Source organism: Polyodon spathula, chromosome 3 (genome assembly GCF_017654505.1).
Source record: "Polyodon spathula isolate WHYD16114869_AA chromosome 3, ASM1765450v1, whole genome shotgun sequence".
NCBI lineage: Eukaryota > Metazoa > Chordata > Actinopteri > Acipenseriformes > Polyodontidae > Polyodon > Polyodon spathula.
The window spans coordinates 79,810,255-79,834,908 of NC_054536.1; the positions used below are offsets into that span (position 1 = coordinate 79,810,255).

Genomic DNA, 24,654 nt, shown 5'->3' on the forward strand with positions numbered 1-24,654 from the left:
ATCCTGGGGCTTGCTTTTTTCTTTTTTGCACCCGATGGTGTTCTCTTTTTTACCACTGATATACCTCTGTTTCTTCACTACTGCTTGAGGCAAACTCTGCATCTAAAATGCATATGCATTGTTCATTTTATTTTATTTATTTACTTGGTGGACGTCTCTAAGTGTGTGTTTATTTGTGTATATGCTTTACTGCAAACACATGTATCTTAGAGTAGTAGTCAAGCTCACTGATAGAATATTGGTCATTCCAACAAATGTAGCCCAGGAAGTGGGGGTGTTGTTAAGCCAATAATTTTTTTACATTTCAATTTAAATGTAGTTTATGCATCACCATTAAGGCTACGATTTTGGCACGGCCATTTTTAATACATTTCACGGACGAGGTACGGCAAAAAAACAAGAATTCACGGGAAGTTCACCAAATAATGGAGTTTTAGCTATATCACAATACACAAGAGCTTTTAAATAGCACACCCAATTCAACAATATAAAGACTCCTGCTTTTGACTGTTGGTAAGTTTAAATTTTACTTTAGAGTACATACTTGAGACTTTCAGAGTCGAGGGTCTTCAACCCTGTGTGACAGGTCGGAATTACGTCATCTACAACCTTGCAACGAGCGTCTCTTTTGGAAAAGCGTACAGCCTAAACGGATCGTCAAACCTTTCCCCCGTCATTGTAAAATACCTCTCACTGTAACATACCCACATCTCTCTAAATGTCTGAAATTCTCTACTTAAATGGAAATGTATCCAATTTTGTGAATGCAGTCTGCATTTAAAAGAAAGCCTCTAAGTTGATAAACTTCTGGTTCTCCAATGCACTTGTTCTTGTGTCGTTACAGGAAACTGCTCACAATTTACAGATACACAGATTTGTATTTTCGTGGCCTGACACACTGCATTTTTTACAGGAAATACAGGAAGCACCTAATCAAGGGTTTTTACATCCTTTTCCAAGATTTCACAGACACTTTTTCAAATTTATGATTCACGATTTCTGTGACCTCTGTGACAAAATTGTTGCCTTAAAACATCAAACACAAACAAAGGAAACCCATCCCCAGAATGTGGTCCACACCAGCAGTGTATTATTAATTAGCATTGATATTACTTTTATTAAACCTTTACCTTGAAATGGGGTTTCCACTGAAGTCAGCGATTTCTAACGATTTACAGAATTTAATGCTCTCTGGGATCTCTGGAATGTCTAGAAGAGAAAAGAAAGAAATTACTGAAAAACTCCAGCAATTACATTAATACCTGTGTCAGTTTAAAGTCGTGTTTGTTGTGGACAAATCAGTTTCTCTGGAAATAACTGCCAGATGTATGTACGGTACTATGGCTATACCATGGGGAAAGGCAATCGGCTGAGATTTCCAGGAGACCGTATTAAAACAAGGCAACACTTCTAGAGTGAATGCACAACAACAAAAAAACAACACTCTGTTCGACAGTTTTTTCAGGAAAGTTGCCAGGTACAGTTTAATGAACTTGACGTTAATCTTTTGATCTGTTTGAGAGAGGCAGGATCCTTTTAACAACTGACAAATGCAAACATTTGCTTTATGTGCAGACACAAGAAGCACATGATCTTCTTAACTGACAATCATTTAGAAACACTGTTGTCTGTGCAGAGGCAGGCAACCACATTACTACTTCAGTCTGCAAGGACTCTTGTAACTACTTTGCACAGATGAATGGTGGTATTATTATACGGACTACGACAAGGGCCGGAGGTATCAGGAATTTTAATTGAATGGGTTTACAAAAGAAAAAACTTCTCAGAAACATGCTTTTGTCCCCTGGGGGCATGTGAACGCCACTACAGATCTACACCCAACTGATGCCTACAGTGCAATTTATGAGAGCACTGACTGCATGCATGTTTATGAAAACCTAAACTACACTATCTTTGAAAAATGAATTCTGGTCAAAATTGTTGGCTGGGCTAGAACAAGAATGAGGGCTTATATAATTTTATGTTTATTCATTCATTTATTTATTAATTTTCTCTTCCAAGCTTGCAAAACTTTAACCCACATTGAATTATTGCCCACTGAAGTTTAAAGTCATGGAACACGTGGCTGAATGCAGACAGCATGTGCTGATCTTGCAAAAGTGAGAGCATGAAAATGTCCATGGGGACTTAAGACACAGAACACTGACATTATGCATGTGAAAACACAAAAACTCCTCCCCTGCTTTTTCAGTGCCGAAGTACTGCCAGTGAAAAGATCTTTGTTGTTTTGTAACTTCAGCAGCAGAACCCTTCTCAAATTACATCTCAAAAGATAATTCCAATACAAATACATTCCAAATAAATGGAATCTGATCTTGTGCGTCTCAGTCTCACCTTAGCAAGAATTTGGCTGGAAATGGAACAAAGCAGTTTAAAAGCAGAAACCTTAATAAAGTCCGGCCACTTCAGTTAGAACTACAATTTTTTAAAACTGGTACTTGTGGACCAGAAGAACAACAAGAATAATTATCATTAGGGTTGAATCTATATTATGTAGTATGGGTTTCACATTTTTAGCAACATCTCATACCTACATTACATGCTGGACGCGAGATGAGAGCCATTTAGATAAGCTGTTAGTTACTTCCTACAGGGTTAACACAAGACCAATGTTACTAATGCATTCAGTCAAGATTAATCCATACAAAACCTTTTGTGGTAAAGGGAATGGAGCGGGACTTGGCAGCCATTTTATTCTTGGCCTCTGTAAAAACAACAATACCCAAAACCTAATCTCCCGCAACTTTCAAAAGGAGAAGCTTTTCCAAATAACAAAAAAAAAAATGCTGGAAATGCAGGAAGGACTTTGAGAAAACCAACAGCTCTAACAGCATGGGAGTCCCTGTCTTTAAAAGGAGAGTAAAAATGGCAGGTTTGGTCCTAATTAAAGATCAACCACTGTTTAGGTCACTGAATAGACAACAAGGTTGGAATTAATATAATGAACAACTCCCATTATGGAATCTCTTTTAGCATGCATGCGTGGACGTGCACATGCTACTCCAAGGCTGTCTCCTTACCATTCCTGGAGATGTCCAGCTCGACCAGCTGCATGAAGTTTGCCACCTCGGGAGGGAGTCTCTGGATCTCATTGTCGCTGAGGCCCAGCTTCCGCAGGTTCAGCAGGCGAAAGAAAGGCTGAAAGGAGAGAAGGATAAGATGAGCGCGGAGAAACCATACAAAGCACTGAGCAGCAGTAGTGCCACAATAAAGCCAAATAATTCAGAAATAAAGACGACGCAGAACAACAGTGACAATGAGGATCAAGCCTGCAGAGCTCTCTGCAGTGCCTTCAAGCACAGTACATGGGGCCAAGGAGTCGTAGGGGAAAACACATCCGAGAGAACTAGGGATGAATAAAACAGGAGGGAAAGGGTTAAAAGTCTGACTAGGCCTTCATGACACCAGACATGATGTAGCTCATGAAGAGCAGAAGCCACGACACATCAACAGACTTCTGTGTGCAACATCTATGGTCAGTTACTAAGCAACACCATAAATGTTTAAAATGGGATATTAGGCTTCTGCCAGATGTTTGTAGCTTTTTGAAGACACTCAACTATAAAAACGAACTATCATACAGCATGGTATGGCAGTCCTCTCTGTGGTTGTCTGGATCTCTTCCAGCAGTTCCTCGATCAAAACCCTAGAAACTTGGGCAAAATGGATTTCTGGTTGGACAATTATTCTGGAGACTTTTACTGTAAATGGTTCACATGAGGAGGATTCATTCTAAGAATCCCAAATGAAGCACTCAAAAAAAATTATTTGTATTTCTTTTTTCTCTCGTCTGACCAGACTCCAAAACTAGACCAGTTCGCACTGGCACTGTACTATTGCAACACAATCAATTTACAAAACAGCTGATTAGGACTTCTCACAAAGGGAGGCATTCTCCTCCATATGTTATCATAGACAGCCCTGCAGGCATTTGGGAAAAAGGGGTGAAGTTCAAGACATCAGTCCACAAAAACAAAGAACAAGTTTTAAAGATAACATGCACAGCAGTTACTGTAACCACACTAAATTAATTAAAAATCCCAGAAAATGCAAAGATGATTAAGTAAACAAAGAGAATACAGTAGTCAGAGAAACCATTCCCAGGACAAGGCACCGTAAAACACAGACCACAGCTTAAAAATGACTATTGTTAATAAAAGAGAAGTAGCAGCAATTAACCATTTACAGCACCATAGTAATAATGAACATTTCCACAGCTGGCATTTTCTGGAATAAAAAGCTTTGTTTTTTAAACTGAAGCCTAACAATAACATTGTTTTTGAATGAAATTAATTTACTGTACATGTGGTACTGTAAATTTCCCCTGTGATACTGAGAGGGGTTCTATTCAGTTTCTCTATGGTACAGGCTGTACTTCTGAATGCACAAACTAAATAGTAGCATATATGCAAACTAAAAGGCTATTTAAAAAACTAATACTGATAACAAGCAACCAAGAGGGTACATTTTAGGATTGAAAAAGCAACATTAACAATGTTACGTTCCTTCACAATGAAACTGCACTAGGCATAATCACCACCGGAACAAGATAGAGTACCAATAACAAATACAGCCCATTGGCTAACCTATAGATCAACAATCATGATGGTCTGAGGGGTTTTATTTACAGTAGTTTCTATTGGTTAACTGCCAAGTAGGTCAATACCATTCAATACACTACCTTCCACCAACATAACCCACCATTGCCAATTTCAATCAGCACACTGGACTAATAGTGTTTTGCCAGTAGTAGAGTATCACAGCTGAAGGTCAGAGACAAGACATATTTTATAGTATATATCCCTCTCTGCTCTCATCTGACACAAAACGATTATCTGTGACTGTAGGTCTATTACTCTAGCTGCAGCTGCTTGTTTCAGTTTCCCTTGGAATAATATTGTCGTACCCCAACGTTTCTTTGCTTGTCTTCATTTTATACTGCTCTTCATGCTGACACAGCGACCCTGCAGATTTATTTATTTATGGACTGTTCTACAGCCCAATTTTAAATGAACTGAAAAGCACAGTTCAACATTTGGCAGGTATGAATTGTTACTAGCATTTTAGACTAGTTTAAACCCTCCTAATTAATAGACAAGTACTGTAGGCTGTCTTCCAAGTGAACTCATGGAAATAACAGGAAGTATTTCTCAAAATGTACTGGACGGAGCCAGCAAAGGTGAAAGCACTCAGTACAGCGTACCATAAACTGCACTCAAACAGCTTTGTTTTATTTCAAATTGTAGTGTGTAGAAGTTGAATTAATCAGAAAGGGGTACAGAACAGCACAGCACCTCTCTAGCAAAAAGCAAAATCACTTTTATACAAAAGGAAAAATCGCTCTTAAATTAGCTAAACAAAAGAGTAAGTAAACAAAAAACAGATCTGCATGCTAATCTCTTGGTGATTCATGCTGTATGTCTTCCAGTTTGACTGCAGACCATGTCGGTGTGTGTTTAATGGGGATGGGAACGCCCTACAAATACAATGCCGACAGAGTAATACAGACAGCCCTTGCAGGCACACAATCACACACAAATCTGGGCATCAGCTGACAATAGTTGACAAGGACAGTTCTACTCCGATAACTGTTGTGGATTCGAGAGGGTGGTCAACTGTGTGTGTCTTATTGCATTTCGTGCCTCTTCCTTATACAGAAAAACAAACGTTCCTCACTTTTTTTTATTTCTCATCTTCCTTTGAAAATAAGCATGTTTCACATTTTTTGTTTTTTTATTGTGTTATGTAAGACAAAGCAAAATGTAAAATACCCTCCATATCTGTCAAAGAAAACCAAGGTGAAACAATTTTAAGATTAAGTAACTCATTTCAAATAAAGTAACCCGCCCCCAACCCCGCCCAGACTTGTAAAAGAAACAGCTGCTACCCCCTAGTTTTGCTAGTTTTATGGAGCGCAGAATGACTGTAAAACTGTAATGAAAGTGCTAGAGCAGCAGGAGAGCAACACAGATAAACACTTTGTTAACGAGTGGCGTGTGCCCCAGCAGTAAAACTGTAACAAAGCACAGAGGGGACACAGGGGCTGCAGTGCCTGGATGGGAGATGATTGGGGGGGTGGGTTTCTAGCAGGGGAGAGTGAGCATGCAGACAGGGCAATCTGCAGTACTGCACCTAGGGGTTGGACGATAATTACATTTTCCATTATCTAGCAAAAATCGGCTGAATATTTCTTCATCATCAATCGTGACGATCTTAAATTATCTTTTAAGACCCTAGTTTATAATTCTCTCTCTCACACACACACTATTTTTCTCTCCAATTCAATATTTAAACTGAGGCTGAATTTCAAATGTTTTAACTTGTGTAAAATTACAGAATATTTTTTCAATTGGTTAAAAAATAAATAAATAAATAAATAAAACTATTACTTCATCGCCTTACTTTAAATACCTGCCCCAGAGTTCGCGTTAACGCAAAACAAATCCACTGGACGGAAAAATATGTTGTCTTGCGTTCACTGGACACACAGAATGGAAAGGGACGCAGACATGCATATTCATGGTAACCCACTATACTGCAGCAATGGCAGTAAAATACTTGCTTGTTTACAAAAAAAAAAAACTGTTCTGCAATGTAACAGCATTGATTAAGGTACACCCCAGTCCTGTAGGCAACAGCACTAAGCCTCATATTTGGCATTGCCAGCAATATTAGGGATATTTACTTTTAAGCCATTTCATTCGTTTCCGGTCTCAAGGGTCTGTCTGTGAGGAGTTTGCATGTACTCGCGTGGGTTTCCTCTCACAGTCCAAAGACATGCTGGCTAGGTGGATTGGCCTCTCTAGCGTTCCGTCCAGGGTGTAGTCCTGCCTTGCGCCCTGTATCTGCCAGGTTAGGCTGTGGCTCTCCGCGACCCTCTATAGGATTAAGCGGTTAAAGGTAACGGATGGATGGATGTTTCATAATTAAAACTCCGAAAAAGATGTTAATTGCAAAACAATCTTTGCTTTTGCAGTCTTGCCTGAGCCTGATTTTGGTCCATTTAATTTTATTTCAAATTATGAATTGTTCATCAACTTTCATTTCATTTTTGCAGTCGCATAATTTAACGTTGTGCTTTTGTTATTTCCCGGCACTAGTTTAACAGGAAAGCCCTTACAGATGTTTTTTTTTTTTTTTAAAAAAGCATAACCTTTTTTTCTTTTGCTAAGCAGTCAGCATCTTCAGGGGATTCCCATGAAGAAGATTGCTCATCTGCATCTCGGCCATCTACTTCTAACTACGAGTACAGTGACCGAAGCAGTTGCAAGCAGTAGTAATGCATAGACGCAAACAAAAAATATGTTCTTATAATTCTGATTGGTAGATGAAATATCCGCGGCTTGTTTATTGAGACGGCAAGATGTACTGCGTGTGTGAGGGGAAAAAAAGCATATACGCAAGTAAATACAGTTTTTTCATGAATCTTCGCTTTAAAAAGACCCATCGATGCTGTTGCTGTTACCGAAATGCAGAAAAAATATTAAAACACACGTAGATGAAGGCAACAAACAGTTTTTAGAATCCCATCTCGTTGTCATGCGAACGGTCTACTGTTAGTATATATAACAAAGAAAAGTGTGTGTGTGTTTATATGTGTATCTATACACAGAGAGAGATTTATTAAACTTCTACTGAGTTTAAACGTTCATAAAAATGTACCAAAATGCACATCCCTGGAGTTGCTTAGCCTTTGTGTTAAAATGTATATTTGATGGATGGGACGCAAAATTTTGGGCTTGTGCTTTCAGGAAAGCATGAACAGAAAAGCTAGCGTGACCTGTGCTGTCGTGTTTGTTTCTAGTTGTGTAACTTTAATAGGCGTTTTATTTTCCTTGAAACAAATTAGCAATTCACTAAGTTTAAATGTTTTCAAAAACAGCCCCATTGTCTTTGTTGTCTAGTAATCATAACTAAAAGGTAAAAGATAAATTCGTTCAAGAGAAGAGTATAGAAGAGTGTTGTCATTATCAATACTAAGGGATGGTACTGTAAATACTGCATTGAGGAGCTGACCCATAGAAAAAGAATACAATACAGCATACATTACAGAGAATCTGAGGGTTAAGATATTAAAGATGATGTGTTATCAATTGTAACTTAGTAGTGTTTTATTCTACAGATTATGGTCAAAGTGTCCTGGGAATAAGCAAGCTGGCAAAGCAGAAGGGAGGGAGAGAAGTGTAAGTGTGTGTGTGTGTGTGTGTAGGGGGGGAGTCTAGTTCTTTAATGACTTGGGACCAGATTGAAACACTCTCAGTTCAGCTTTTGTCAAGTGACTCTTGTTTACCAACTAACTTATTTTTCTCTTTCACCCCATTGGTCAGCAAACCAGTGAGGTCTGCCAAAGTCTGCATTTATTGAATCTGTTATTCTGGGCCTCAGTCCCAGTACTTCAGATCTTCCAGGCAAGCTCGCAAATTCGGTAAAAAATAGTAACTCTGTATGGAGCAACAGAATCCAGAAGCACTCAATTACTCAAACTGGTTATTTGAGTGTGGCCAACTTCTCTTTCCCAACTGGAGTTCTGATTTAACTTAATTATATATATATATAATATATATATATAATATATATATCTATATATATATAATATATATATATATATATAATATATATATATATATATATATCATGCGTTGTGGTCATAAGGGGAGTGCTGTTAAAGATTTCAAAGGGCTTTTGCAACCCAGGTGATCACAGTAGTGGGTTAGGCAGAGATTCAAACCCAGGAACTCCTTACTGTTACAATAGGGAGTTTGGCTCTCTCCCTTGTGGGATGGATTTCTAGTCAGCTTCCCTAACAAAAATCAGCGAGGTGCTTCCTCCACTCAGAGACGGCTCAGTGATTCCAGAGCAGCTCTGCATTGAAGAGGTGCTGAAATCCTATTGAGCGCCTCAGTCTTGACAGATACACACAGGCAGAGAGCGAGACAGCGAGGCTCCAAGGACAGCCCAAAGTTGTGCGACTCGCACAACCACAACTGTTTGGTGCAGTGTGTAAAAATCCCACCAGCAGACTTCATCTGGGCCACTAAGGAGCCAAAGACATGTGGAAATGCGTTGATGGACAGAAAAAAAATAAATAAATCGGCCATTCTGATACACCGATGGTCACGTCTGGCAACTTCACTGGTTACTGCCTCTCAGGTGCACGAGATTCGTTTTTTGATTAAACGAGGATGTGTAATTATTCACTGTCAAATTACATAGTGATTTTATAAGTGCTAGGGTAAATGTTCAAACAAAAATAAAAGAGATCATAAAAAGCAAGGATCAATGCCACCTGGGTTAAATAAGCAATGTATTAAACCAAATAAATTAAATGTATTGGGAGGAGGAAAGCTTCTCTATTTTACTCTCAAGATATTGATTATTTTTTTTTGTAAATCATGAAGGGCCCTTGCACAGCAGTTTTCATGGTCTAACCACAAATTAAATCCCTTTGCTACAAGTTGTTCTGGGTGTGATACTGCATACTGGCAGTTCCTGGTTATGAAACAATGCTTCAGCATACAATCCATGCAAACCCAAACCTCTTCTTACCACACACAGTAACTGCTGCTGAACACACAGCAAGGCAGAGGCAGTCCTCAACTGCACCTGTGTTCTTCCTACCACTATCTCCAGACTATGCCAACGGAGACCCCTTCTAAACAACTTCAGCCAATTCATTTTCACAAGGAGGAGAAGCAGCAGCAGCAGCCCTGTCCTCGGTACCTTATTAGCAATCCTCCACAACTGAGAGTGATACATGGGATTTTCCACTCCATACAGACTGGGGAAAACTATTTAATATATTTAAATTTTAAAATGACCAATAAAAGGCCATTCACCAAGCATTACTGTATGCTCAGAAATAAATACTGTACAGTAAGACCCCCGTTGCATACAGTAGGAGGTTTAGCAATTGCAGGTTTTTAATTATGAACTGAATTGCTGTATCAAGCTCAGTATGTGAAGTGGTTCACTCAAGAGATTGGTTTGAAGATATTTTGTCTTCTGACCGTACATTGCCGAATCCAAAAGTGCCCAACCCTCATGCTCAACATGTACAGTGTGTGGCAGGGAGGTGGCAAATAACATTACCCACCCTCATTATGTCTCCATTTCCATAGGCCCTAGTTCACTCATTGTTTAGAAGATGCTCAGTGTTAGAAACTAAAATGTCATTGTTACTGTAGGCCAGCCAGTAGAGCTCGTTTAAGGTGACATGGACAAGCACAGGACTTTCCATAACTGTCCGGCAGGTGATTCCAAAAGAATTGGTTTGAGAGTGATAAATTCCAAGAATAAATGACAAACTGAGGTTAGTTCAGGAGAGCCAGTGTTTAATTTCAATGGAAAGGAAATAATAAGAGCAACCTGCCTTAAGTGTAAACAGCCAGTAGACTGGAGAGCCATGGGAAGCATGGTATGCCTGCAAGTACAGGGAGCTTACTGAGGGAGTTACAGTACATTACAGGTGCCAACCAGAGACAGATCACCATGCCTGTGATGCTGGATGCCTGGGACCAGCCTTGCTGTTTAGGGAGGAGAGGAGAACAGAAAAAGAAGGGGTCCCTCTTCACCTGAAGAGAAGAGCTTGCCTGCTTGCTGCTAATAGTTTTTAGCATAAAGTATAGCTGCATACTGCACTTTCTACAATTAAAAATAAACTAGCACCAGTTTCTCTAAAATATTAATTATAGCTGTCTTCTTTTAACGCCTTTTTGGCGAAGCAGTAACACCTCAATTTTTTATAAACGAAGCAAGAGCTAGGGGCTTTTTCTAACTAACAACCATTTTCTCTTAAAAATGAACTTATACCCAGTAATGGCCATCTAGACAGTGTGTTTTTATCAGTGAAAAGGGCAGAGTGTTGCTTGGTCTTGCAGTATCTCTCACTAGAAGCAGATTTTTGAGGCAGCAGGTTGAAGTCTATTTTTTGTGAAGGTGTTAAGTAAAGATGTATAATTAAAATGCTAAACTTATTAATTAAATGTGATAAGCTTATGATTTATATTTACTTAAACTATATTTACTTGCGTAGTATAGCATTTAGGTAAGCTTGATAGCTCGCAGACACATTGTGACCACATACTGTATGAGCAGGGGGGTTGTGGTGATGTCACAAAAGGTTGGTATGCAACTGAAAAACTGTACATAAACTTTAATCAAACGATACCAAAGTGTTTTGTTTTTTTTTTCCCGACCTCCGATCCTCAACTGAACTCATGAGAATTTGAACCCAGCCACTGTAGTGTAATCCTGATTTGAGACTCTGCCTGAAAAGTCTTCACCTACTGATTGACATCACCAGTCCGCTCTGAATCACTTACACCTCAAAAGAGAAGGGTAAGCATATATTCTTTGCCTAAACTATAGATGTCTTCAATATGAATTAATGCAAGCATTATGTGAGGTGGTTTAGTTAGATTAGTATGCCTGACAAAGCAGTTACTGATTTGAATTGATTCTCATTCATTTGTTCACTAATTCTTGTATCATATTTTTAAAACGTGATAAAACATTGTTAGAAACCTAAGTCTTGCATTATTGTTCCAGCAATATTCCTATGTAGGAATAGTTTTGGATAAAACAGTGTTAAAAACATTGTAATACTATCATTGCTGCTTTGGATTAATCATAGTCTGTTATCCTAAATAAAGCATCGTGTCTGTTTTTGTCTCTCATAAATGATTAGTGGAATCAATGTGTTCATTTCACTTGGGCCCAGTGCACAAAAATTAACCACTAGGAGTACTGCTCCCTCCTGAGTTTTACCTTTATAAGACTTATAAATGCTGGACACTTGGTACTGAAGATGGGCTTCGTACTATAGATCGCTTTAGCAGGATTTCAACTTTTGATCGTCTTGTACTGTATAAAAGCCATCGCTTTAATACCCCATTACTCTCATTCTCAAGTAAAAAAAGTACAGTACAGATGAATCAGGCTATGTGGTGAACTAGTTGTCACATGATGTCAAAAGAGAACTAGCCTAAGTTCTTGAATCCAGATTTATTTTTTCATGAAAAGGTCACAAGAGAGTTGACAGGAAGCAGCAGAAAAAGGTTGAGGAAATTATAAACAAATTGTTTGTAGACCACAATAGCTCAATCCAAACCAAACTTCAGAAGACGTATATCACCGCCTGCACACTCTTCCCTTCAAAGCAAACCCCCCAGCCACTCTTCCCTGCCTCCCCCCTTTCTCTTCTCTACCCCCCCAGCCACTCTTCCCTCCTTCTCTCCCTCCCTTTCTCTTCTCTACCCCCCAGCCACTGAAGGGAGGAAGGGGAGAAGAGAAGAGATTCTCTACCACCCCAGCCACTCTTCTCTCCCTCCCTTTCTCTTCTCTACCCGGTGAGCCACTCTTCCCTCCTTCCCTCCCTCCCTTTCTCCTATACCCCTCCACCCCAGTCTTTCAGCACAGCCTCAATTTGAAATTCCCAGCTCTCCGTAAAAGAAAGAAAGGAGGCCTTTGTCCTGGAGCAGGTCTCCTTTTATCCACTGAACTCCCACACCCACTGGACAGGGAGAGGGAAAGTGAGATCTGTTTTAAATAGAAATGGCTTCTCCTGCATTGGGGGAGGCTGGGCTGTCTCTGTCTGAGTAACAAAGCGCCAGCCAGCCAAACAAAGGGCCGGCACTCTCACAGGCAGTGAAACCAGGATCTCTCCTTGCCTCTTGATCAAGGAAGAGAATGGAGGGAATCCTGCCAGTGCTGTCAGACCTGGGGACTACATTGTACAAACAGGAGTTAAGCTTTCTTTTTTTTTTCTCCCCAATCACTATCCTACTGTTGCCATTCCACTAAATCACCACAGTGTATTTTTTAAAAAAATCTAAATTTGGAGATTTAGTACAGACCAACCATCACCACAAAAATTAGCGTCTGATATCGACTCAGTAGTCTAACAAAACAGCATGCAATTTTCTTAAAATGTTCCTACTACAAAAAGCAGCAAAAATAGACAATTAAATCATTTAGATATAGGCTATACAGTACACAGTCCTTTTAACTAATGTACTAACAGTACTGTTGAGATAATGTATTGTAATTGAAGTCCAATTAGAAATCGCCTTAAGGAGTGTTGCTGATTTCCACATATCAAAAAGCATCATTTCAGTTCAGTGCATCTCAATGACAATATGGTGGCTCCGGCTTTGCCTGTGAACTCCTCAAGCTTGGTACACCAAGACACTTCAAGACTTAAGTGAGCTTATTTGTTCAACCTATACAAATCACAGACAAAAAGATGAACCAAGGTCCTTCACCACTGCTCAGGCTACTATACAAAGGATTTACAGCATCAACCACACATACTGTACACAGTGAAATATATATGTAAAACCACTATGAAAACTATAGTACAGTAGCAAACAGAAAAGGCACTCTTAAAATTAACACTTTACTTAAATAACAAGTTACAGGATAAAAACTGTAGAATCCAGTGTGTTCACTGGTAAAAGTACAGGTTGCACGGTGTGCAGGGGGAGTCATTCAGCACAGGTTTGGTGGTGCAAAGACGCCGGTCTTCGCTGAGGATTCTAAAGGGAGCGTTGCATTGGTTTTGGCACTCCCATGGGTTAGGGAGGCAAAACCATCAGGGACTGTTTCTCCTCATCGCTCTACAGCAAACCCTGCAAGCCAGGCACCCTGTGAGCTCAGAGCAGACACATGAAGGGCTGACCTTTGTCCTTCAGAGGCCGGTAGCTTGCTGACATCCACTCTCGAGTTCCTGGGTGTAAAAGAGAAAGCTCGCTCGGTCATATGAGCTGTACAATCGCAATGTAAACCTACAGTATGCAACCCTGGCAGCAGGCAAGCCTACAAGCAGAAGATCTGTATACAAAAAAAAAAAAAAACTTCCCAGCCGTAATGTACTGCAGGATGCTGCATAGCATCTAAGGATTTCTGTGTTCTAAATTCAACCACAGCCCTGTCTGATTTGCTTGCTTTGTGAAACATTTCTTATGAAAAAGTGTGATATAATGAATGAGTCTGTTAAATTACCAAACATTTAACCTGTAATAGTGTTTAATGTTAGAATTGTTGATTTAGTATAGTGCTTAACTTTCATATTTACACATCTATGACTGACAAGCTAGTTGATGTTATTTTTGTGTAGGTAACCAATAAAACAAATAATAATAAAAACTAGAACTGTCAGGCATTTTATGGCTCCCAAACTCCTGTAACAGTTCCAGTGGAAGAGAGTTGAGTTCTCAATTTGCCATTTTGAAATCAGCGACCACTAGTTCCCCAGAAGATTTTGTTTTCTTTTGTTTTTTTCTAAAGATGCGTCATGTGGCCATTTTGTTTAACACACAAACACTAGTTTTGCTTTTTTATAAAACATCACCATTTTGACATCTGTATTCCATTGTTACTGGGACAATAACTACCAAGTTTGGAGATTGTTGGTCAAATGGTGTTCAAATACCAGCAGTTTGCTGTTAAGGGCATGTTTCGCTAAAGTTTGTGGCAGCCATTTATACAATAAAATTTATCACAGAAACTTCTGCTTCGCAAAGTTGATGCGGGTTTGGATGCTGATAAATGCCCAGTGTCAGATCAATCGCTTCACTGGTTCCCAAGAAGAATATTTCAAAAGGTTTTATCGAAAAATGCGTCAGGGCGCCAATTGCAGGGATGCAGCAGCACAATTTTTGCAGCATCTGACAGCCAATGTATCCAGTTTGTTACCTGCCAAGTCATAACCTGGTCAGTCACACAGCTTCCAAGCAGCAGCAGTTTAAAGTTTTGGGAAGAAAAAAAAAAAAAAAAAAAAACTTTAACAATAACAATAGGCTTCCCAAGTCTTGCTTGGACGCCTAATAATAACTACAACTGCCAGGCAGTTTTACGGCTCCCAAGCACCAGTACCAAACTCTTAAGCAATTACTGGATGAAGCGGGTTTAGTTCTTGATATATGACAAGTTTGAAATCAGTAACTTCACCAGTTCTCCAGAAGAAGATTTTGAAAGTTTTTTCCAAAAAATGCATCGGGCGGCCATCTTGATTCACACACAAACACCATTTTTGAAAAAGCAAATTCCACAGATACAGGCATGATGGTTTTCAGGTTTGGAGTTAATCAAGTAAACCGTTTTTAAACTGAAGCATTTTTTTTAATTTAAGATGATGATGAAGGTCTGGTGGCTATCTTGTTTTACAAAAAAAAAAAAAACACCATTTTGCCACATTTGAATTCCATTGTCCCCAGGATGATGCTTACCAAGTTTAGAGTTAGTTGGTTAAACTGTTTGCAAACTGAAGCAGTTTGATGTTTGGGGCGAGTTTTAGCAAATTTGGGTGCAACCACTTTGATAGTAAAATGTATGGCAGCAATTTCTGTCTATTAAATTTGAAGCGGGTAAGGTTGCTCATGACGTAGGCAAAGTTTCAGATCAATCGGCTCACCGCTTCCCAAGAAGATGATTTTGAAAGGTTTTTAAGGAAATGGGTCAGGCGGCCATCTTGCTTTACGCACAAACACCATTTTTGAAAAAGTCAATTGTATGGAATGATGCTAGTGAACTTTGTAGATAATCAATTAAACTGTGTTCAACTGAAGCGGTTTTAAATTTAAGAATGGAAACGTAGGTCTGGCCGCCATCTTGTTTTCCGAAAACACAATTTTTCCATATTTGAATTCCACTGTCTCCAGAATGATGCCTACCAAGTTAAGATTTAGTTAGTTGGTTAAACGGTGTGCAAACAGAAGTAGTTTGATGTTAGGGGGCGCATTTTAGTCAGACTGCCATTAAATTTTTTTTTTTTTTTTTTTAAGTGTCAGTTGTATTGATACAGTGACAGGGATGATGCTTGTGAAATTTGGAGTTAGTCAATTAAACTGTTTGTCAACTGAGGCAGTTTTAAATTTAAGACGTAAATGTACATCTGGCGGCCATACTGTTTTACAAAACTTCACAATTTTGACATATTTGTATTCTACTATCACCAGGACGATGCCTACCAAGTGGTGTTCGTTGGTCAAATGGCTTTCAAATAAACACAGTTTGCTGTTGGGGGCACGTTTCGGTAAAATTTGTGGCAGCCATTTTTGATATTAACCACTTCAACTCCAGATGTAAAAATGAAACCCCTTCCCAGGTACCAGATTTTGAAAATAATAATGGTTTTCAAACCTGTAATTGCTATAAAATGTTAACATATGATGAATAAAACACAAACAAATGACCTATACTCTGTTTTTCATTAACCCTTTAAAAATCAAACATCAAAACGTGTGCCACTATCGACTTGCTATGTGCCATTTACTGAAATGTTCAATACAACAGAACCCGGTGTTGCCTTTGCAACCACTGCATATTGTTCTTGTGTCCTTCCTTTTGCTTTCATTTTCGTAGCAGACCCTGCACCTTTTTTGCAGTCTCTGCTTCCCTTGTGTTGGAGGGATAGTCACAAATGCATGTACAGGGCTACTTCGCACAGGTATTGTGATGGATCTGGTTGCCGTTGATGCCTGCTTCACTGCCTTGTGCCCAGTACTGTGTTTTGATAGTATTCCATCACAGCACTGCCATTTCAAACCAAACACCTACCTGTTTGCAGCTGGCTTACCTGTAAAGTAGCTGCACGCTCTTTTGTTTGTACAGCCACAAAGAGAAGCGATTAGCTTTTCATGAACAAAAGCCAAAAAGGACTCCAATGGAGAAAGCAAACTCTCAAGTTCCACGGCAGGGTGCACATCTGTGTAAACAGGTGCACAATAAAGAGGACTGGCATCATGGTAGAGATCAGTAATAAACACCCAGTCCCCTGCTGTTCTTGGCTCCACATCCTCTTCATCATTATCGCCGAGTGATAAGTCAGTATCACTGTCGCTGGTATCAAAATCCTCCGAACCAACTTCGAAATCTTCATCAATCCCGTTGTCACTTTCCACATACGTTGCCATGTTTAGATTTGCTAAACGCTATATAAAATTACAACTAAACAAGTAAAAACTAATAAAACAAAAAATATAAAACACTATATACATACACTTACAATATATCTGTCTTCTAAACGCCCACAGGTAGATTGGAATCGCTACATGCAATTGGATACAAATATCACCTGACCCTCCCTCAACTTTCATTGCACATTCCACAGTACTAGCGTTGCATCAGAGAATGAAACCTAAAACGCCAGACTGAGAAATGGATCATAGGATAGAATGGGAAACTTGACGTACACACGTACAGCATGGTACTGCAAGTGGGTTTTTATTTGACGTATGTGCATACATCACAAAATCACAAGCAGGTTTGGATGCTGATGATATATGCCAAGTGTCGGATCAATCACTACACCGGTTCCAAAAGGAAGAAGATTTTGAAAGGTTTCTAAAAAAAAAAAAAAAACACGTCAGATGGCCATTTTGGTTCACGTCAATAACTAAAAAAAAAAAAAAAAAAAAAAAAAAAAAAAAAAAAAAAAAAAAACCTGACACTTTTTATTGATAGTGACGGGGATGATGCTTGTGAAATTTGGAGTTAGTCAAGTAAACCGTTTGTCAATTGAGGCAGTTTTAAATTTAAGACGTAAATGTAGGTCTGGTGGCCATATTGTTTTACAAAACATCACAATTTTTGACATATTCGTATTTCATCGTCACCGGGAAGATGCCTACCAAGTTTGGAGTTTGTTGGTCAAACGGTTTTCAAATAAACACAGTTTTCTGTTAGGGGCGCGTTTCGGTAAAATTTGTGGCAGCCACTTTGATAGTAAAATTTATCGCATCAACTTCTGCTTTGCAAACTTGAAGCAGGTTTTGTTGCTGATGACATATGCAAGTTTCAGATCAATCAGTTCACCGGTTCCCAAGAAGATGATTTTGAAAGGTTTTTGAAAAAATGCATCAGGCCTCCATCTTGATTGATGCAGAAGTGCATTTTTTTTTTTTTTTTTTTTTTTGCATCTGAACTGTAATCCACAAGGGATGATACCGTCCAAGTTTCATGTTGATTGGTTACACTCTGTGTGGAGAAGGAGAATGAGGAGATGACAAAGGAAAATCCTATCACTAGGCTTCCCAGCCATTCTGGCTGGGAAGCCTTATAAAAAAAAATCAGTTCAACAGCAGACTCCCAACATTAAACAGTATTCAGTGGAATACTGTAAGGAGCTACTGTAACAGGAATCTTGAAAGTCGCCAAAGCTTTTATTCCCTTGACGTGTTACAGTACCAAATCCTACAATAGGATTTCAGAGCCAAAATCTCCCCTTAGAAAAGCCATAGCTAAACCGCTCAGCAGCAGGCTGAAAAAATAAATCACAAAACAAACAAATGGCAACACACAACCCCTAGCAGCAGTGTTTCGGATTGCCAGAACAACATTGACTGGGATTCAGGGTTCTGATGCATCAGCTTGTGAACAGCGACATTAACTCAGGCACGGTCCAAGGCAAGGGGCCAGAGTGTTTTAACAAATCGGCTGGAGATTAAAACGAAAAGCTGGCCTGTCTCTGGCAGGGACCCAAGCCCACAAAAACCTGCCCGTGAAGCCCCCTTCTCCCCCTTCTCTGCCGGCCGTGCATAAAGACAGGAAGAATGCAGCTGCTCTCTTTGTCTGATCACGATGAGGCTTGCTTCTATCTGCTGCAAAGCAAACAATGAAACCACCAACAATCGGGCAGGGCTCAGCGGTTCTAAAGTAGTAGATAGAAACATCATGCACTGTGGGAGACCAGAGTGAACCTCAGCACCCCAGGGGAGAGGAGAGGAGAGGAGAGGAGAGGGGGGGTGGAGACCAGTGGCACTCCACTGCAGTACTCACAAGAGCAGCGATCTGAACACGTTTTTATGCTGGTCTACCAGCAAGCTCCTGTTCAGTAAGATTAGCGCCTTGTCCTTTCATTAGCTCACTCTCTCATATTCTTTTCAGCAACCTTGAAGAACTAATAGAATGGAGACCTTCTTCACCACATAGTCTTGAGGTTTATCATAATCTAGGTCAACATGCATGACTTCCAGCTTGTGATTAGACAGGCTAATGAAAGTCTCAAACCTGATTTTGATTTTTTTTTTAAATGCGGTTATTCCCCATAGTGACTTCCTTTATGGACCACAGGTCTCTAGCACAGTTCTCTAGTCATTTTTTTCACCGGAAAAAGCAGTGAAAACCTTTCAATGGCCAAGTGAGACTGATAGGAGCCGAAAAAAAGGGGTGTATCGGAACTATACAGATAACCCCTGCACCACAGAAATAACATGGACGCATAACAAAAGAGATAGCTGCTTCGGCATCCAGCATTCAAAGAATATCACAGACATTTACAGAACTTTTTGAGATGTTGTAGTAATAAAATAATGACTTGGATCACATTATTGAGGGGTGTGGTGATAAAACGAGTGATCAGGAGAAGATTTATCATTATGCATGTCTATAAACAGGATTGTGAAATACAGCGAACAAGGGGTGGGGCAGGGCTGGAGATGCAGTACCGAGTGTCCTGTTGATATGCAGTGCCTTTTAAACCTGTTATACTCTGAAAAAATATATTTTAAACAGCGCGTGTAAAATAAACAGCGCATGTGTATTGGACCTGACGCGCCTGACAAGCGCTGAATAAAAATGGACTGCAAAGGGTGAAAAGGGACCCTACAGTAGGTAACTGAAGAACATGTTTGGATTAAATGTTATTGTCATTTTAATCCAGCTGACAACTTTCTTTACACTTCTTTAAAGAAACCAGGTCTCCACCTGTTCGCTACAGTAATGCACATGACAAACACTTCAAACAAGAACTTGTGTATGCACCACAGGAGAAAAGCATTCAAAAGCCACTCACTTACCATGTTTTGTTGCACCTTGAAAGCATACGTTTACATATTTAGTAAATGGTTTCTTGGTTTATTTCAATGCCTCAAGCCGTGTTGCAAAAAGTATTGTACAGGTGAATGAATGGTTAGCAATAAAATAGATAGTATAGCCTAAGAAAGGTACACAGTATTTAATTCTTAAATGTGTGTTCACAGCCCAGAGCTTGGGAAAAAAGCACATTTCTATTTTTAAAATCAATGTTACAGGAATGGATGGCTTTTAATATCTGGAATCAGGTACCCTGTCTTCATAAAACAATAAGCTGTCGTTAACTGCCAATACAACCCGCCCTGTTGCCAAAGCTCTGGGGACGCTGCTTAGCTACTTCATACGCAGCCCAGGACTGTGCCAAATGCACTTTGCATTCCTTTTTTGTTTTTTTAAGCAGTCTGTTGAAACGGTCTCTTATCCAGAATGCGATCTGGGAAGCTGCAAATGTCTCATGGGTCAGCTTCTTTTTTTGCTAAACAAGGAGAGGATTCAGATTATCTTTGCAGCTCTCCAGAGAAGAGTGAAGCTGTGCCAACAATGTTCCAGCCCACATTAACCCATCACAGTCTGCTGCACACACCTCTCAACACATTGGGTGCAATTCTCCTCTCCCTGTTGTAAAAATGCACTTCTGGTAGCTGTCACTGCATGGCAGCATCAGGCATCACTGCTCACTCTAGTAGACTACAGTAAGCTTAAAGTGAGTTTGCAAAGGAATAATAGCAATTCTTAAAAGCAGCTCAAGTCTACAGGGTTGTAGAATATTCCAAAATGATTCAGGCTTGTACAGATCACATGCACACTGTAAAATGGTAGAAATACACCTCCGGATTCCAGTGTAAGCATAGAAACCCAATGTGTAAAAGGTCACTTAAACTATTCAATATTGTACATGTTCAAGTGTGCTACTATTACACGTTTACAAGACAAACATGACACCAAAATCTCCTCTGCTTACATTTTAAAAACTTAATTTGGATTCAAAAGCACAGAACATACACTTTAAGGACACATATCATTAGTCACTTTGAATCATTTAATCATTCCTGTACAACAGACACCGAAGACACTGCATTTCCATTTCTCAATGAGTGATTCTGTCCTGACAGCATTATAAAACACCCATTGCATGTTTTTATTAGGGGTGTGCTGATAAAGCTTTTCTTGGCCAATACCGATAGCTGATGGTTATCTACCCACATCAGCTGACACCAATAGGATACCGATAATAATAAATAGTGCAGGGAAGCGATCGTAAACTACTAGAACAAGACACAAGGCCTATATTTAAACTGCTTTATTATTCTAAATGTTACAACATGAACAGATATTGTTTACTTGTTGCATTTACTTCAGAAAATGAATACAAAAAATAAAATAGGATTACATTGTGTGCTTAACAGCCATACATTTGTGTTACAAACATAGGTCACACAAAAATAACATTTTGCAGTCATACTAGTAAAAACACTTCTGTAGAAAAAAATATATAATATCACACTGACTCGTATAGCCACTTGTCTACCTATACTGTACAGTAGAAAAAAATATTTAGCCTAAATGCCAACTACAACAACTTTTGTTCAATTCTTATTTTAAGCATACTGCTAAAAAATGCAGCACAACTTAAATTGTTCACACTTATAAACACGAAAAAAAAGTCATAAAAATATTAAATTTCTTGCTACAAAATTCAGTCAAACTTGATTTTGTTACTTAAAAGACAGCACAATAATCACACCCGCAACCAATGAACACTCTTAAATGCTGTTAAAGCAGACACTCTGGGATACTTCAAGAAGCTGCTTGATGAGATTCGGGGATCAATAAGCTACTAACAACCAAACGAGCAAGATGGGCCGAATGGCCTCCTCTCATTTATAAACTTTCTTATGTTCTTATATTCAAAAGAGAGCTTTTTTAAAAATCGGCTACCCTACCGTTGTCTTCAGATATAAAAAAATTATAATAATTCAAAACACCGCTCTTTTTTGAGACCTGTTTACTGCAGATTTATTGCACCTTACACAGCACTGGGAAAATGACTGTCCTTGTGTTCTCGTGTCACTAGTATAGTAAGTGTGCCTGACCCTGTGCTGGAAGAAAAATTGGATAAAACAACAAAAAACTGCCGACTGCTGATATTGGGGTTTTTTTTCATTATAAATCTGTGCCATGCCGATAAGCTACTGATTATCGGTGCACCCCTAGTGTTACATACAATAAAAATGCCTCAACAGCAATTTAACAGCAAAATCTAACCAGGCAATCTGAATGTATTTTGTGGAGCTACTGATCTTGGCTTCAAATTCTTGTATGTCCTGAGCCGATTCAAGATGAAGTGTTCCAGCTAGAGCACAGGACTTCAAAGCAAGTGGAGTGGAGTGCTACCGTATGCCTTTACTGACCAAAATGCTCCTTTTTCGTAGGTTGCATTCTCATTACTCTGCCAGTGTTTACTCAGTGAACTTCAACCTCACCTCTGAATGAAGTTTATGATTTGCTGCATAGGTTCTCAATCAGCCATTGCAGGAAGGTGCACTAGGGTGGGGAGGGGTTGCAGTAAAACAACACAATGAAATTTGTTAACTGCGGAAGATGATTTGGTGCCTTCACTACAAAATGTGATCATTTTCAACATAGCTCATCACATGATGTACTGTGATGAAGGAACCAAGTCCTACCGCACGGAGCTGGTGTTTCTTCAGTTAGTCAAACTCACCATTGATCTGCAGCACACAGTACAGCAAGTGTTCCCCAGGGCCTGCCTAGCTTGCTGAATAGCCTGTGTTGGAGCAAGCCGTTTCAAAGAGGGTAGCACAGCAGCTGACAGCACTGTGCAAACAAATTAGCATAATGTAGAAACATTTCCAAACTGGCTTTCACTTCAATAGGGTACAAATCAGATAAAAGACAACACTTCAGCAGCACGAGCAGCCTTGCCCACAGCCCATGTTTCTGCAAAATGATGCAGTTATTTTCCCTTAAAATAGTACAAACTGTCAAAAGTATGGGTTGCAGTACACTACCAGTCAAAAGTTTGAAAATTTAAGCAGTTCAAGTCCAGTGAATAACCTGAAATGGTACAAAGGTAAGCAGTAAACTGCCAGAGGTTTAGGTTACCAAAAACTGAAAAATAATGTACATTTCAGAGTTATACAAAAAGGCCTTTTTCAGGGAACAAGTAATGGGTTAACAACTTACAGCTGTTCTGCAGCAATGGAAGTAAATTAAGCCTTGAAAGTTGACACTAACAATTCCTACAGGTGTCCCAACTTTTGTTGATTACTTACAAACCCTCTGTCTGTATAGAAGCAGTGTTGGAACAGACTGTGTTATTACACCCTCTTAAGCATTATTTGGACAGTATTGTACTGCAGGAAGTAGTATATTGCCATCATAACGGTGAGAAAAAGGCAACTAACAAAGGAAGACAGACAGACCATTATAACCCTTAGAAGTGTAGGTCTTTCCATTAGAGAAATTACAAAGAAAGCCAAGGTGTCAGTGAGTACAGTTTCCTACACCATCAAAAGGCACTTGGAAACTGGAGGAAACTCTGACAGGAAGAGGTCTGGCAGACCCAAAGCCGCAACAGAATCAGAAGACAAGTTTGAGAGTCAATAGGCAGCTCACAGGACAACTGCTTCAAGCACAGCTTAACACTGGTCGAAGTAAGCAAGTCTCAGTTTCAACTGTGAAGAGTGAAGACTTCAAACTGCAGGTTTGACAGGTCAAGTGGCAGTAAGACAGCCATTGCTGAGATGGCAAAATAAGAAAAAGAGGCTTGCCTGGGCCATGAAACACCGCCAGTGGACTACTGAAGAATGGAAGAAGGTCTTATGGACCGATGAATCAAAATTTGAAATCTTCGGTTCATCACGCAGGGTTTTTGTACACCGTTGAGTAGGCGAAAGGATGGTTCCTCGGTGTGTGACACCAACTGTCAAACATGGAGGAGGAAGCGTGATGATCTGGGGCTCTTTTGCTGGATCCAGAGTCGGCGACTTACACAGAGTGAGTGGCACCCTGAACCAAAACGGCTACCACAGCATTTTGCAGAGCCACGCAATACCCTCTGGTATACGCTTAGTTGGTCAGGGGTTCATCCTACAGCAAGATAATGACCCAAAACATACCTCCAGGCTATGTCAGAACTACCTTAGAATAAAAGAACAAGACGGTAGGCTTCAAATCATGGAATGGCCAGCACAGTCTCTAGACTTAAACCCCATCAAGCTGGTTTGGGATGAACTGGACAGAAGGGTGAAAGCAAAGCAACCTACAAGTGCAACACATTTGTGGGAACTTCTGCAACAGTGTTGGGAAGAGCTTTCCGAACAATATTTGATTTCCATTGTAGAAAGAATGCCACAAGTGTGTTCGGCTGTTATATCTGCAAAAGGTGGCTACTTTGAGTAAAAAATCTTAATTAAATTTTGTCAAACAAAACGATTCCATGATTTCTTTTTTATCTCCAATTGTTTATTTGTTCTATCCTTTATTTCAGAGTACACTGAGACATTAAACTGTGTAAATTTCAATAAAAACTGGAAAAATTGAGGTGTTCTAAAACTTTTGACCAGTAGTGTATATGTTTAAGAAATTATCCTGTGTGTACTACAGCATATGTAATTTGAAAAGCACAGCTTTTTCCAATTGCTTCACTCAAAGGTTCATCTCAAAGTGTTAATGCACATCCTTGTGCTTCGAGTAGAGGACCTTTCTTTACTGTAATTAAACCTTAATCATTGTGCTGTACAGTATACAGCAACAGCCCCGCGCATCACCCCTGAGATTTCCACATCAAGCACAGCA

The 24,654-nt window shown here is 39.5% G+C and overlaps 1 protein-coding gene across 22 annotated transcripts in view; it reads right to left on the reverse strand.

Moving 5' to 3' along the window:
• LOC121313459 (protein scribble homolog) overlaps window positions 1-24,654 on the reverse strand; it is a 135,256-nt gene that overhangs the window by 84,073 nt on the left and 26,529 nt on the right. For all 22 annotated transcript variants that reach the window (XM_041246003.1, XM_041246002.1, XM_041246015.1 and 19 more), the window contains 2 exons: window positions 3,042-3,159; window positions 1,131-1,209 (listed from right to left, as the gene is read on the reverse strand). In XM_041246003.1, coding sequence (XP_041101937.1) covers window positions 1,131-1,209; window positions 3,042-3,159 — 197 coding nt within the window. The remainder of the gene's footprint in view (window positions 1-1,130; window positions 1,210-3,041; window positions 3,160-24,654) is intronic.